General features: G+C 40.2%; 1 protein-coding gene across 1 annotated transcript in view; it reads right to left on the bottom strand.

Annotated features, from left to right (window-relative positions):
* The window catches only part of APOLTP (apolipoprotein lipid transfer particle homolog), a 76,557-nt gene that overhangs the window by 57,984 nt on the left and 2,732 nt on the right, over nucleotides 1-15,841 (bottom strand). The window contains exons 2-9 of the mRNA XM_085075327.1: nucleotides 12,324-12,374; nucleotides 11,503-11,663; nucleotides 10,439-10,509; nucleotides 8,352-8,517; nucleotides 7,344-7,481; nucleotides 6,876-7,065; nucleotides 5,671-5,798; nucleotides 591-694 (exon numbers count right to left, since the gene is read on the bottom strand). Of these exons, the coding sequence (XP_084931453.1) occupies nucleotides 591-694; nucleotides 5,671-5,798; nucleotides 6,876-7,065; nucleotides 7,344-7,481; nucleotides 8,352-8,517; nucleotides 10,439-10,509; nucleotides 11,503-11,514 (809 nt within the window). The 5' untranslated portion in view covers nucleotides 11,515-11,663; nucleotides 12,324-12,374. The remainder of the gene's footprint in view (nucleotides 1-590; nucleotides 695-5,670; nucleotides 5,799-6,875; nucleotides 7,066-7,343; nucleotides 7,482-8,351; nucleotides 8,518-10,438; nucleotides 10,510-11,502; nucleotides 11,664-12,323; nucleotides 12,375-15,841) is intronic.

Raw genomic sequence — 15,841 nt, 5'->3', positions numbered from 1 at the left:
ATTTTAATAATACTGGACTAGTATTTCTGATAGTCTCAAATGATTAGATCATAACTATTCGTGACTGCAGAGGAAAGAGGCCTTGATCTTTAAAGCCACAATTCTACAATTGATATAAACCACCCAGAGATCGACCTGCTACTGAAAGATGCAGCTCCACCACATTTATTCTCCCAGCCTAACATCTGTCTCCTCTCCCCATGACTACTAAGGGTGCTGAAGGTACATATCCAGGTGAGCTTTTTCACAACAAATGGCAGTATAAGTTTAAAAACAGCAGAAACGATTTTCATCCAAGCCATGACTCAGGTTTCCCATTCACATTGCTTCTGAAACAGGAAGTCTGTCTGTGGGAATACACATGGCATAAAAAAGTCTATTTTGTACATAACATGCATTCAGTGAGGAGAGAATATCATCGCTCTGTTGCACAATACAATATCACCCCTCTGCAATACAAATTAGCCCTTTAAAATTCTCCAAATTTAAATCCAACATTTGGACACATTTAAAATGTTTAACCATTTTAAATATTCACAAAACATTTCTTTACTGTGTATTTCTGAATGCAATTACTAAAGGAGCCTTACCAGTTGTCTCTGCACTTAAATGAAGATCTTTGCCATAGTGCTGTTAAGGCCTCAAGAGAAAGATGTCGGAGCTCAAACACGAGAGTCATGAAAAGGTCTGCAGTCTGTAAGTGCACAACCACAGCTGTAACATTTCTGCTGTGCAGAACCAGCTTCAGAGAACAGAGCACATGAGGTTATACTGGCATTGCCACTGATTCACCATGTACCCTGAGAGTAAACCCTCTCTGCTTCCCTGTGTCCTTACATTCCTTCCCTCACTTGCTTTTCTCTCCAGACTGCAACATATATGGAGAAGGGCTTTGATTCTGGATGTCAGTCAGTCCCTCAGACAACAGTGCTCCGTGACCACCAGGCACACCACTGGCATACATACAAATAATAAACTAAAATGCAAAGCTGTGGTTACAGTCCAGAATAGAAAGTCACAATCTTCTCTGAGTTTGTGTAGCAAGATCCTGATTTATGACCAGTACTGCTGACACAGCTCTGACACAAACGAAACAATAGTCAAGCTAAGTGTATATAATCTTAGATTTATGCAAAAGATCATTTAACTGAGGTTTGGCCACATCTTGAAGTTTCACTTGAGAACCCTTGGGCTGTGTGAAAATATTCCATCTTACTGGGAAAAGCCCAGGCAGAGCTGCCCTTACCTCTGCAGGCAACACAGGACTAGCTAGAAACATAGAAGCAGAAGAACTATTCTCCCTGACTAAGAGGAATTACGACGACATACAACAACAGCAGCTATTTTACATGGTATTTTAAAGGCTAAATTGCATGTGGGTGTTTTTCTCTGAGACCTGATACAAAGTTCAAGAAAGAAGAGAGGTCTCATTACTTGAAAAATTAGCAGAATGTTCAATACAGTAAATTGTATGTTCCTTTTAATCAAACTTTATAATGTGTAAGTTTCAATCATGATCCATGTCAGATTCACCTCAATCCTTTATTCACCTCAGATGTGAAAGGCTTAGACATAGGACTACATAAATCATTTCAAAGAAAACATTTTTCTTCTTGTAACAGTCATACAAACAAAGTCTAGTTCCACTAAGTTACATTTCCAAAGGTTTGGGGAGAGACCTATTTTGACTTCCTGACCTTCCTTCCAGGAGTTACTCCCAAAAACAATGAAAACATAGAATAACCCAGTGCCAACATCTGATTTTCATTTAAGACTGCCAAGACATTTTCAGTAAAAAGAAGCTGTCTTTCAGTAAGAAGTCTGAGTAATTTCTTACTGTGTTGTTTGATAGGCTGAGGGAATAATTTGTCAGATCCAATGTAGACACTGTTTATGTTTTTATTCTTTAGGGACTTATATTCTGTTTAGACATGCTATATTAATTTCATCAAATTGAAATTTATTCTTCTACCTATGTATTAATTCTGTTAACATGTATAATTCCATAGATAAAATTCAGATATATCCACATGTATTCCCTTCTATTCCATCATTATCGTTAAGATCTGTTTCAAAAAGAAATTACTAACCTGGACACTGTGGAGTTAGTGAAACAAATTACATTTTATGGTCTATAAAATAGACCATAAAATGTAATTTTATTCAGAGAACTGTGTTTTATACTAAAGCAGGGGCCCTATGTGCAGGTAAATCCACTCTGGGCAATATGAGTGGGGAGCTGGGGACCTTCACAGATCTCATCACAAGGAGCTGCATGTGCAGCTGCTGCTGAGCCCAGGTGGCCCATCAGCTGGAGCCTGCAGCACAGTTCAAGATGAAACTGCCAGACTGCGGTACTTTCAGGTGATATAATTCTAGACTGTAGATTGACTTCATTCTGCTTCACACCTGCTGACTAGACAAGCTGCCATCTAATAACTCTGTGCAAAATTTCCCAGAGAAACAGCTATTTTTTTTTTCTTAATAATAAAGCTTCAGAAGGAACTGTCTGACCAGGTGGGCTGTTTTCATTTTTTAAGGTCAGCTGCACTGAAATTGAGCTGTCATTGCACATTCCTCTATTTGTAGTATCATAGTAACAAACTACATTCAAATTTGACTGCCATTCCTACCTCTAAAAGAAACATAAGAAAGCCTAGCTTTTATTCTGCATGGAAGCTTGCTTTTCCTTCCATCTGCCATGCTTTAAAAAAAGACACTAGGTAGAAGGTAGCAATTAGAATGCCTTACAAGGAAAAAAAAAACCAACCCAAAATGAAAGATCATGTCCTGAACATAAACTTTTTTGGATGAAACTGGGGTCCAGGAGCAAAGCAAAGCAAATCTGACATACTCTTGCCCACTCTGCTTAGTGCCCAGACAGCTACATTCACCAGAGCTAATGACCAAGCGCCAACACCCAGCCAGTCACTGGAAATGCAGCCCCAGCAGAAGTGGTATGACAGGCTTCTCTCCAGCCTCTCTCAAGAGAGGGTCCCTTCTCTCCATCCCTTTTTCCATTCTTTGTCAGTATGCAGCTTGTTCACTTAATGGTCCATTAGCTAATCTACATCCACATTGAAATTCAATCTTGTCTCATAATAGCATTAAAAAAATTAAACAACAACTTTGCTTCCTTGGAAATGACACAGTCTCCACCTCCATTTTCTCATCCCTTCACTGTTTTCCCTGGAGCTGGAGATTTTCCCTTCCATTTATTCTTGGTTTTGTGTCCTGAAAGAAATGCATAATCTCACCTCATTCAGAGTCAAACAATAAAGGGACAAACAAGCTATACATGCATAACAGCGCAGCTGTCTCCCAAGCAACGCTGTGGGCATTCCCATAACTTCTTTCCTGGCCCAAAGGGCATTTCATTGGTTGAAATGAGGGATGATAAAGATTCTCTTTGAAATGTCTTGTCACACAGAAAGAACACCCTGAAAGAGTGAAAATGGCTGACAACCAATCAAACGCTGTGCTGGGATGGGCACATGATGAATAATTCACCTCTCTTTTAGGCAGTGGCACAGACAGCAGCCACTTGTGCTAGTCCTAGTGATTTACAAAACAGATTTCCCACACATGAAGCCAGTAGGCCTCTTCGGAGGCACAAGTGACATCCCACTGTTACTGGGAAAAATCATCTGCCATTCTTTCAAAGACACTGAATTAAGAGCGCTCAATAGAAGGTAGGATTTAGAGAAAGTTTCTCAGGTCCACAGCAGTAATTTATTTTTTCGACATTTTCCAGTCAGTATGTAGCCCTCTAGTCTGTGCCTAAATGTCATTTCTTACTGCTGTAATACCACATGGAATTAAGCATTATTGTACCCAAAGAGGCTTTTATTCTATATTAGCACCAACCATTATTATATGGCACTCTTAGCCTTCCTTAGCCCCAATCTCCATAGCACGCAGCTAAAAGAGATGGCAGATCTGCTTCTAACTCAGAGACAGAAGCCTATCCCAAATATTCCACCATCCACAAAGGCCACCTTCTTTCTCTCAGCCCAGTGCCAAGGCGTTTGTCAGGTTGTGGTACCAGATCAGACTATGATCACCATTTAGCAGGTTGGGAGTAAGGTCTGGGGCTGGAATTTATCAGAGCTGACTGAAGGTGCTGGCTTCAGCAGCTGTGACTGATCCTGCTCCACCCTGTGCCTTCTCCTGAAGTCTCACACACATTAATCACAGCTGATGCTAAGAGAAAGGTGAGCACACCCACAATATCACTGCAGAGCTGGAATTCAGCACTGCACTTTGCACCAGTCCCCATAAAGCCTCTATTCCATCTCCCCTTATCTGTGTCCAGCCCAGAGAGGAGACAGGCAGAACTTCTGTTCTTTGACATGGGGCTTAATCAAAACAAAGCAAGGTGAGTGCCTTCTATGCTGGGTCTGAAGCTGTCTGTTAACATCACTTGCACCAATGTGCATTTACAGGGGAGATTTCAACCCCTCTGCACAGGAAATAACCTTGCTCCAAAGTACAACCAATCCAACAAGAAAAGAACATCAGAAGACAGGGAATATATCAGGAATGAGCTGACTAAACACATCAGTGGCAAATTCCTGGAGGCACCAATGCCCAGTTTAGTGCTTTCTCCATTAGACCATACTTGTCTTCTAGCAATATCCTGGCCAAAAATGACTTAAAGAATGTGTTCTTCTGTTTTCAAATTTACTCTTTTTTCCCCATATTGTTCTACGTAGGAACTTCACTACTAGCAAGAATCACTCTATTTGAAGGATAATGGGATACAAAGTATCCTCTCTTTGCCCTCAGCTCATGCCAGGTGAGCAGTGATTAAGCACCATCAGTTGTTGATTATTCTCTATTGCATATAACAGATGTTCTTGATAACCTCCAAATTTCACAGAGATAGGGATCGTCATTTCAAACACAGCGACAATTACTGATTCAGCTGCTGCCTGTATCAACAAAAAATACAGGACCTAGGTGATCCTCATCTAGAATGATTGTCATCATAAAAAATATTTAAGCCACTGCCTGTTCCACATGACCAGAAGATTCCACCCTATCTTAGCAGCATTCACCAATGAAAATGGTCTAGGAGGCAGAGATTCCCTCTGGACCCAAGTAGCATCCCCAGTAAATATGATGGTTATTAGTAGAGTTCATCAGAAGTACAAGGAACCTAGCAGCCGAGACCCAGAGGCAAAGGGTTCAAGTGGAAACTGTTTTGAGGGAATGAGGCAATGTAAGAACAGCAGAACTCCAATAAACATGGAAAAAACCAGCACTACCAGGGGTAGTATCCCATACTAAAGCTGTAAAAATGGTGTTTTATAATGAAGTATCAAAACTGCCAGTGACAACCCGAACCAGACGCTTAGGTTTTTGTTTTTTCACAGAAAAAAAAAGGGGACATTTTATTTTAGATTAGTTTAGAATACAGTTCAAAATTGCTTTTGCATGATATTCAGGGACTACATTATATTTTAACTCTTCAGTGTGATTTACTGTTTATATAAGAAAATTACACTTCAAAGCATCTTCTCTAATTCCACATTTAAAAATGTCCAAAACAAAGGAAGGCTTCAGTATTTCAAAATGGTTGCTCTCCTAGTCACCTCTCATCTGTGAGGAGAATTCTCAGCCCACAAAGAGCCTCACAAAGAAGCAGAGGCTATGGGTACAGCTTACCTCAAAACTCGCACTGTGTGCTAAGCAAAGTTTCCACACCAGTTCAGTCGCTTCTCCCCCAGTGACCTCCCTCTTGGTTTCCTCCCTTTCAAAGAGAATGCTGGTCTCATAAAGATCCTCAGAGTCCACTGGAAAAAGGAACATAAAGGAAAAATCAGATCTCTGGTGGCTGCTGGCCATTTGCTATAGTAAACCCTATGTGCAATGGGAAAGTTTCTTGCTGAGCCATTTTTTTCCTCCCTGTAAGGGTCTCTCTAGTCTCAGTAAAGCCAAGGGATGAATATGAATCCCTGCAGTCAGCTTGAATTAAAGAACACAACAGGATAAAGATCTAAAGACAAGTGTGACCCGAAAGAGTCACAGAAACAAGACAAAGACACACATGAAAAAGGCCCTATATTCTATCCATTTGTCTCTTAGTATGGCCCTGCTAACTTTACATTCATCGCCTTTTCCAATGTCATCTAATCACTTGTCCCACACTTCAACCACCCAAAAAAATCAAGAGGAGGTCTAGGTGCCAAGAAAAATAAATGGCTTGGCTCTGAACCTCTTCCTGAGGAAGAATCCTATCATCTTGGCATAATTATAAACAGTGTCCTGAAAATTTGGTGTTTCCTTTAAAAAAAAAAAAAAAAACAAGCAAGGAACTATTTAGAAGTAGGCAAAAAAAAAAAAGGAAAAAAAAAGGCTTCTCAACATTTAGAAAGCTTCTCAACATTTAGAGCTCAACTTTAAAAATCCTTCCTCAGGCAAGCCACCTGTTGACTTCAGTAAAATTATTTTCCTAAGGAAAAAAACATAGAGTAAAGGAGCGAAAATTAAAACAGTTTTTAGGCATGGCATGTCCTTAGTTCCATTAGGACTTGCGCTTTTTTAGGCTCCATTTGTATAAAAAACAGGAATCGTCCACAGACTTGGGAAGGCTGGTGCTCTGCATACAAGGGCAATAGGTATGTAAAGTAGATAAACACGAGCTAGCCATTACATACAGTCACTTCTGGAGATCCACCCAGTTTTGTCATGGCAGGCTCAAACCCTCAGGGAAGGGACAGCTGAGCCCAGGCTATAAAAACACCCACTTCAAAGCAGTTTAATACGTTAAAAGTGCAAATAACAGGTGCAAAGAGTTCTCACAGGCAAGATGAAGTCCCAAGATTTTTCTAGGAAATAAAGGTATTTTGCTGTTGCAAAAACATAGTTACCTTTATTGTAGGGCGTCTTTGTTTCCACTTGCAAGAGCTTGAGTGCAGACTGTGTCTGTGTCTCTGCCCCACCGTCCTTGTGAGAGAACAGCGTCACACGGTTGGACTCGGTACATTTGGCCTCCTCCAGGACTCCATCCTTAATGCTCTGAGCACATTCCAGCTGAGAGGAAAGGATCTGCTGCTCAGACTGAGAAGAACAGATACTTCAGGAAGATTCTCGATGACCTATGTCAGCCTGCCCAATCCTTTCTCTCCCACCTTCACTGAGGAATCCAGTTCTGGGGTAGTGGGAAGTCTCTTGTCTACACCTCTGACACTGCCCAGCCTGTGGAGGTTAATGCACTCCTTATTTTAGCCTAGTTTTTCAGTGATGAAAAACAACTGCTGCTAACTGTCAGCATCAAATGGTGTTCAAATAAGTCAAAAGGCCCTGTGGAAGAGTCAACATCATTCTCCAAAACTTACCGACACATGAGGAAGGACAACAGACTGCACAGAAGTCAAACCAGAAGAGCGATGGGAGCAGAGGTTTAAGTCCCTTGTCTTTACAAGAATGGGACCCTTTCGTTCGTACCTGGTTGGGCATATTCCCAGAACATCCACCTAGTAACAAACATACACTGTTGAATCACACATGCACACATACAATAAAAATAATTACTTTTTTTGTAATAACAACAGAGACCTAAATTCTTCCTTGCAAAACACTGGCTTTGCCACAAAAACCATGAAAAGGCAAGTAATTTTAAAGACCTTGGCCAAACTTTATAGTAGCTAGAGACTGTTTAATTTCATTGTGTTGTTCTGAATGAGATAATTTACAGACATATGCTTTTTCATTTAAGATTATTGTGGGCATGCAGGGAAGCATTAATTCAGAAGAGCATTACTAGGCATAGTAAGTTCAATTATGTATGGCTTGGGTGTCCCAAGGCTTACTGCAGAGCATCTTTTTAAGCACTGAAATGCAGCAGTAGCCTGAGAATGAGGCAGTGCACATCATGCTGAAAGTCAGTCCAGAGACAAGAGAACTGCAGGCCTAAGGTGTGTCAGCTGCACTCACACAAACACACAGGTGACAGCAGGGTACACTGGTCTATTGTTTCAGTGTTACACAGTAGAACTTGAGCTTAAGCATTAAAAAAATTGCAAAGAGCTCTGAGAAGCCTGATCTTAAAGCCTCCTGAAATTAATGACAAAAGTAACAAATAATCATGAATTATGAATACTGTATTTTTCCCAGAGAACAGGTAAAGCCCTGGCATTAGAACTTGGGTAACCTAATAGTGGATTCCAAGCCTCAACAAGAATGTGAATTATAAATAATTTTGGAACACTTACTACAAACAGCAGTCAGATGACTGCCACTGTCTGCTGAATCAAGTGGCAAAAACCTTAATTTATTTACAAGTGGAATAGATTGAACATGTACAGGAGTGAAGGGGCACCTCAGAGCATGACTGACAGTCTCACCTCCTCAACAACAGCACCAGCAGTGGATTGTTGTGCTGTCTGCAGGACACTGAGAATGCCTCGCTTGATGTTCAGTGCCCAGGTCTGTTCACTCCTCACAGGACAGAGCTTCAGAACTTTCCCATCATGGAAAGAAAAATGAAGAGGATGCTGTTCTAGTATTTCCCTGCAATAAAACCCTTTATCATTTCTTGCTTCAAACAGTGCAAGTCACTTTACGACATTAGACTCAGATTATCCTCAATAGAGCTGCTGCTTCACAATGGATCTGTTTCATTGTGTATCTCCATTCTTTATAGCAAGCCTCTATTCTTCATAAATTCATCCTGAACCAAGAAGTCCTTAAAAAAACCCTGTAAAACCCTAAAAACAAATCCTCTCAAGATAATCACAGCATCCTCCACATAACTGTAACACTTAATAAAAGCAAATTATTTACAAGTAAATGTACTTAATGGCAATGATTCTTGTTTAATTAAGAGAGAAATTCCATTTTATGATTCAGGGTGCTTTTAGCACCAGTAGGCCTGTCTGAATTGCAAAGTAACTGCATTATGCCTCTTCAGCTGTGATGCACACAAGAACAATTGCTTTCCAATTAACCCACATCTTTCTGCTCTGCTAGGTGTGCATACTTGAGCTCTGTCCCAAACCTATTCCATCTCTGCTGTCAGCACACTTCCTAATTGCTTTTTCTATCCCAGATTGAGAGTACAGTGGTTTCTATCTTTGCAAGAGATCACTTTTTAACATTGATTTTCTCTCCTAAAATAACATACTTAAATCATATATTTTCCCTCTAAATGGCAAAAAATAAACCATCCAAAGGAAGAATTCTATAGTAGCCCAGTGGTCAGCTCCCATTCAGACAGCTAGACAGTTCATCTGCACGTTAACTGAGCAACTAACTGTTCATCTAACCAATCAGGTCACAAAGTAAGAGATAAAATTGTAATACACTAGCATCTGGATAAAGTCTTTCCAGAAGAGACTGGGCACACAGGATAAGAATTTCTGAGCTCCTAGGCAACTCTGCCTGCTTTTGCTACTATCTGTGGAAATTACATGCATGTTCAGAGGACAAGCTAGACTACTGTATATTCACAATAGGCTGAGGCAAATGCTAATAAGGTTCACTTGTGTGAATAATTATGTTGAATAGCCAAGCTTCACTAAATGCTTTCTTTGCTACCTCTCTTTTCTGGCTTCTCTGCTAAGAATAACACACAACTGCTCTTACTGCTACAAAAATCCTGCAAATAACTGCACAGAAGATGTGCCTGTACACCTATTTGAACTCTGATACCACTGCCCATAGAGAAAACACAAAGTTCTTCCTGATGAATATTAAAAGCTATGCATTTACTCCAAGCTTGCTCTTTTTGACCCTTTGAATTGAGTCAATTACCTCAGCTCTCAGTGCTGTTTAAAGGCTGAGAATCCAAGTGGCAGGACAAAGAGGAAGATTACAAGGCTGAGCTTAATCAGACAACAAAACTGCTATTTTTTTTGATGAGACAAGAAGCATCAGCTCTCTGAGAAAATGCCAGACCTCCACAGTTCGAGGAGATCTTTTTGTATAGCTATCTACACTGAAGACTATACCTTGGCAAGTCAGCGAGACACAGTGACATATGTTATGAATGAACCCAAAAATACAAAAGAAAGAAAATTTCAGTGGACATATAAATGCAGTTTAAATATCCTGGAAGAAAAAAACACTATGTTCTGCGTTATGAGAATCTTTCAAACCAAGAACTTGTGAAATGTACTGCAAAACTCAAGTCTGTACAAGTAACACCTGCAGCTCAGAGAGCTGTGATCCATACCTGCTGCTAGACTCTCCAAATGGTTTTACATACAAAGGGATGAAAATTAGATTGGAGAAAAACCTGTTTGGACCAAATGCCTCTCATTTTGCTTATGGTGCTCATATCTGGATCTTCGCTTAAAAAATAAAAAAATTGAAAGAAACCCTGAAACTAAACAGAGTGTGAAAAAGAGTGAGTAATGTCCAGTCAAGCTGCTGCTAAGCCACATAGCTTAAAAAAATTCCAAAAACTAGACCAGATCAGGTGGTTTTCTACCTTAGACTGTCCATTTCCTTCAGAGACTCCTCTCTGGATGCAAAACTTTTCTTAATCTGTACATCTTGCACCTAGGAGCAAAAATTATAGGCAATATATTTGTCAAGAGAAATTTATGGACTTTATCACATCAGGATATCTACACAGAATGTCACAGAATACAAACAAAGGCTCAGTGTTGCAACAGAACTGCATTAGCCCCACCTTCGTGTGGCATATCTGAGGCAGTTTCCAGAAATTTCTTCTACAAAGAAGTTTCACTCACTATTACACACATCTTGCACAGTTCTATTATACTCCTTTCACTGTCAAACCACTGACCAGCAAATTTTTATCCAGGTGCTAGGACAGGGATAACTATCCTATTCTTTGTTGGCCTCATGTGTATGTGTATTTAGCACCCACATGTCAACCCCCCAGCAAAATCAATTAATTATTCCCTCAGTTAACCTGAAGGAAAACCCAGGCAGCTGTAAAGTTTATTTTCCCTGCTGCCCCTGTAGTTGTAAAGCACTGAAATTCTCCACCTGGCCTACCACAGGGCTCACCCAGGAGAAGCTCTGCAATGTGAAACTGTTCTGTTGCTCTTGTCACTGAGAGACAGATCTCCTGTCAACATGAATAGAGTGTTACAAGACTGAATTTTACACTGGACTAGGAATGGCACCAATCCAGCACATTATACAAGTTTCTCAAGTTCTCTTTAAAATGCTTGCTGTTTTAAAATTACTGCTACAGATATGAAAGTGCTTTAAAATAAACCATGTCCCTTTGAAGGGACTGGCTTTATCTCCAGTTCTGCACTTCATGTGAAAAAACAGTGAAACTGTTGTGCCACTTAGAAAACAATTATTTGCTTAATCTGCCCTTTAAAATTGGCAAATACCTAATTTCAAGTTGTAGTGCATCAAAGCAATACTGCAGCTCTAATAATGAGATCCAGAATTGAACTGGCTTTTAATTGCAAGAAAAACAAATTTTTGAAAAATAGCAGTAATCCCAAATTAAAATATGACTCCACGTCAGCTCATCCCAATCAGTCACACAATTATGACAATACTTACTTTCAAAACCATATGGCAATTCCCCAACACCTCAATGATCACTGTGCTCTCCAGAGAGATGCCACTGCTTTTGTAAATATTTCCCTGCAGGAATGTGTTGGTGACTGCTGAATACCTGTAGCTGTATCTAGCTCTTTTGGGGAAGTATGATGCACTGTGTCCTAGGAAACAAACAAACAAAAAAGCAAGGGAGAGGGTTTAAGCCTGTTAAGCTTCCCCTTCTCCATATATTTTTTTCTACCTTTTAATCTTTCATCCACTGAAATCAGCTGAAAGGGCTGGATACTCAGAATGTTCCCTTCCCACTTGGATTCACAATTGAAAGAGCTGGGTTTCTGAAAGCACCCTGCACACTGGCCATAGCTCCTGTAGGGAAGCTCCCCTCTCTCCTAAGCACACAACCTCACAATTTCCTTCAAGGCAGGAAGGGAATTCACAAGGGTGGAAAAGGAACGTAATGCATTTACAGCATGATGCTCTTTGGACACCTTTCAGAGAGCAGCAAAGCAGGACCTTCACAACAGCAAGATGAAACAGATACGCTATTCATGCCCATGGCTGGGCTTAGTCTTGCACTGGCTTAGTCCTTTGCTCAGCTCTAATGTTTAGGAGTTTTTCAGAGATCACAGAATGCAAACTTCAGGCAGGTGTGGGCCTGGCAAACCTTAGTGGAACTTCTCTGCTACTTCCATGAATGCTGATCACTCACACAAAAGTATCATTCTTCTCAGAACACAACATCCCTCCAGAAGGGAGGGAAGTCTTCCGACTCCTCTTTCCTTAATATATAAAAAGCTTGAATACAATCTTGTTTTACTCACCTGCACAGTCTGCAAAACAGGAAGCTCCATAACTTAAACTCTCAGAAGACCCTGCAGTGACAGGTAACAGAACAGAAAAGCACTGAAAATTTGTGTGCAGCTTAGCACAGACTTGCTGCTTCTAAGTTTCAGTGAAATAACTGAAATCAAAGCATGGTCTTCAAAACAAATAAATAAATAAATACATGAGAGTTTTTCTACCAAGTATACAGGGACAAGACTTTGCTCTTGCCCCTTGCCACACATCTTTACCTCACAAGCACATACATCAAGGAATGACCTACCTTAGTCTATTTATTTTTGCAGGCATGGAAATGCAGCAATACCATGGATTACCAAGCAAATTAAAAACAAGGTTCTGAATCCAAGAAAGAAGTACATATTTTATACATCACATTTCTTCATATCTGTAGTTTTTAAATTTTATTGCCATTCAGGAAAATTTCTACATAGCTATGATTTTTATTGTTCACAGCCATTCAAGAATTCCTAAGCATCATTTAAGAAAGAACAAGAGCAAGCTTTACTGCCCAAGAAAAGCTTTTCCAACAGCAGGAAGGAGGTCAAGGAACACTTAAACATCACAACTCATGGGAGGCAGTTGGTTAAGATGTCCTTGAACACTGGAGAGCCTGTTCTCCAACATGACTTTCATTCAGACTTTGACTGGGAGGGCAGCGAATTCAAGGGGATGCAGAATAAACCCCACACAGATGGAATTGCTTTAGATTCACATGGGCTGTAAAAGGGGAAACAGCTGGGGCTGCTCATACAGAGCCTCCTTTCCTTCTCTTCAGTCTGTGCACACACATTTGCACATTGAACCAGCAAGACTTTCTAATGCTGTAATGCTGAATGAGCTTAAAATAAACCTGGCAGAATTACATGCAGCAGTTACTGAAAGCATTGCTAGAAACACAATCACGTATTACATAATTTAATTAGTATTAAAAACATTCAGCCCTAACTTACTTTGAAAAAAGATTTATCAATAATGGCAATAAAGTCCCACAAGAAATTCAATAATAAGTATAACCACCCCAAACTCTATGTTGTACCAACTAACACCCCTGTGCTGCTCAGCTTTGTCTCCCACTGCAGACAGAAGTTAAGAAAGCCTCTTTATTCTGGGTCTGTGCTTTTGGATGTTTTACATATGCCTGAAGGAAATGCTCTTGTCAAATTACAGGGCTTTTTTTTAAAAATCCACGTTAATATTATTTCTTTGAAGCATATTTTCCCGTCTCTTAATCCCTTTTTTCCAATGTCAAAATTATTAGCAGGAGGAAAGAAGAGAATTCACTGGATTTGGAACAAAAACAAGAAAGTGTTTGTTTCTTTATTCTCCTCTCAAGTTTACATAAATTTTTATTCCCAAGTAAAAATCTAAGTTTCTGGAGAACAGAATTGTATTTTTCTTCAAAGGTCTTACCCCACATTTCTACCTCCTCCCAACAAATGCTCCTTTTTACTTTGCAGAATTAATTCACTGCATTCACAGAATGGAACTTCACACTTCAACTTTCAAAAGTACAAATAGCATGTTCTTTTCAAGCTAACTTGATCTAGTGCTAGAAATACCCACAAAATGAGAAAGCCTTCAAGCACAGACAGGGCAGGTCATGTAATATATGAGAATTATCACTCGACTATTTATTTTTATAAATATACCTATCTATACATAAAAAATATACAAGTTACTAAAGACCCTTAAAGCAAATATGGTAAGACAAGAAGATTCATTTGTTATGGAGCATCAGAAGGCATGTGTGGTACCCTGAATGCTGAGCTCAGAACTGTTAGACATGTTTATCACAGACTGATAGTGTGGTAGGCTGAGCAGCCTGGACAATCAGGCACTTGGTTAACTTTGTTAGGATGCCTAAATTTAGAGTTTCTGCTCTTTGCTTTGTTCTTTTTAAATTTTAAATTTTCTTCCACCATTTATTTTGGTTCTGGAAACAGCATGCACTTAAATCTCTTCAGCTGACAAGAGTAACAAAGGACCAAACTACTGCCAGTTCATGATCTATTCACACTTTTCAGAATCCTTCATCTGCCAAAAACCAAACTGAGTACAATTGTTGAACATGATACTAACATACTATTTTCAGATGAGAATAATAAATTGACTGACACAATCTCACTGTTTCTGTTGCTTTCCCTAGAATGCTGAAGGAAGATGCACCATTTAACTGCCTCCTCTCCAGGTAGGATGCTCTCCCACCTGCCCAGTACTACCCAGAGAGCTCAGTAAAGCAAACTGCTATGCTACACTGAAAATCCGGACAAAGCTGCTACAAGAATTACTACAAACCTACAAGTTGTAACATAATTCACAGCATCTCTGAAGTTTTGCTACTGAGAACATTCCTTAGCGGAAGCATTCTGCATTGAGAGAGATCAATCTTAGTACAGGAAAAAGTTTCTTCTACTTACTCCCTGAAGCTCCTGCCACAACAGCACAGAGTAAAACGATGGCGAGCAAACCCGTGGCCATTGAAATCACCTCCTCACACCAGAAGTTAACAAAACCACATCAATTCTGCTCTCAAAGGCACCTCTGAGCAAGGCACTGAAAGGAAATTTCCTTCACAAAGCAGGAGCTCACTATTTCAACTCCCCTCTTCCAGCCAGAGGAGGGGCTCTGGCAGGGCAGCCAGCAGAGGGGAGGGGGAGGTTGGAGTAAGAAGGAGACACAAACACACATAACCACTGATCCCATCCCCAACAGCATTTCAGCCTTTTTGCAAAAGAAGAGAGGGAGAGGTTAACCTACTAGGAGACCCACAAAACTGCAAGGAAAAGAAATTAGGTATATGTCATCACAACAGAGCAAATACTCAAACAATCCCACGCAGTGAGTTATAAATAAATAAATAAATAAATGTAAAAGTCACTCTAGCAATCATTCCTTGATGATTAATCAACCAAGAAGCACATAAGGATGAAAGCCAAAGCTTTGGAACTAAAGGGAAGGTGTTCCTATTGGGAGCAAGCAAGTTTATGGGAGGCAGCTCATCCCGACAACCAAAGTCCCAAATCTCAAATGGATGAAATTGTGTGTGAATAATGCACAAAACCACAAAACCGTCTGGTACCAATCAGGTTTGTACAACACATCAGACACAAGCCTTCTGGAGTTCACCAAACCTACTGACCCCTCTTCCAGGCCCAGGGCTATTCCCACACTTCCCAGGCAGTCTGTGCCCCTGTTTAGTCTTCACATGTAATGGGATTGATGGTCCCTCATAGCATGGAGTCACAGCCAAAATTCAACAGTGCCTGCATAGAAACACCTCCTAAGGGAAGCTGTTGTGGACAGGTGAAGTTTTACTTCCTCCTACTGCAAGCCCTCTGGTTTAGCCTGAGCTACTCTTTACTTCAAACCAGAGTTACAAGTAGAAATCTAGATAACAATCCCTGTCACTGGTACTACTCTCCCCCACTAAGCTTGTGGCACTATGGCTTCTTTCCTAGAATTACTGTCTCCATCACATAACCCTATTCATGAAATG

Source organism: Lichenostomus cassidix, chromosome 14 (assembly GCF_008360975.1).
Source record: "Lichenostomus cassidix isolate B80296 chromosome 14, HeHo_3.0, whole genome shotgun sequence".
NCBI classification, from domain to species: domain Eukaryota; kingdom Metazoa; phylum Chordata; class Aves; order Passeriformes; family Meliphagidae; genus Lichenostomus; species Lichenostomus cassidix.
This window is presented reverse-complemented; position numbering and strand designations above follow the sequence as displayed.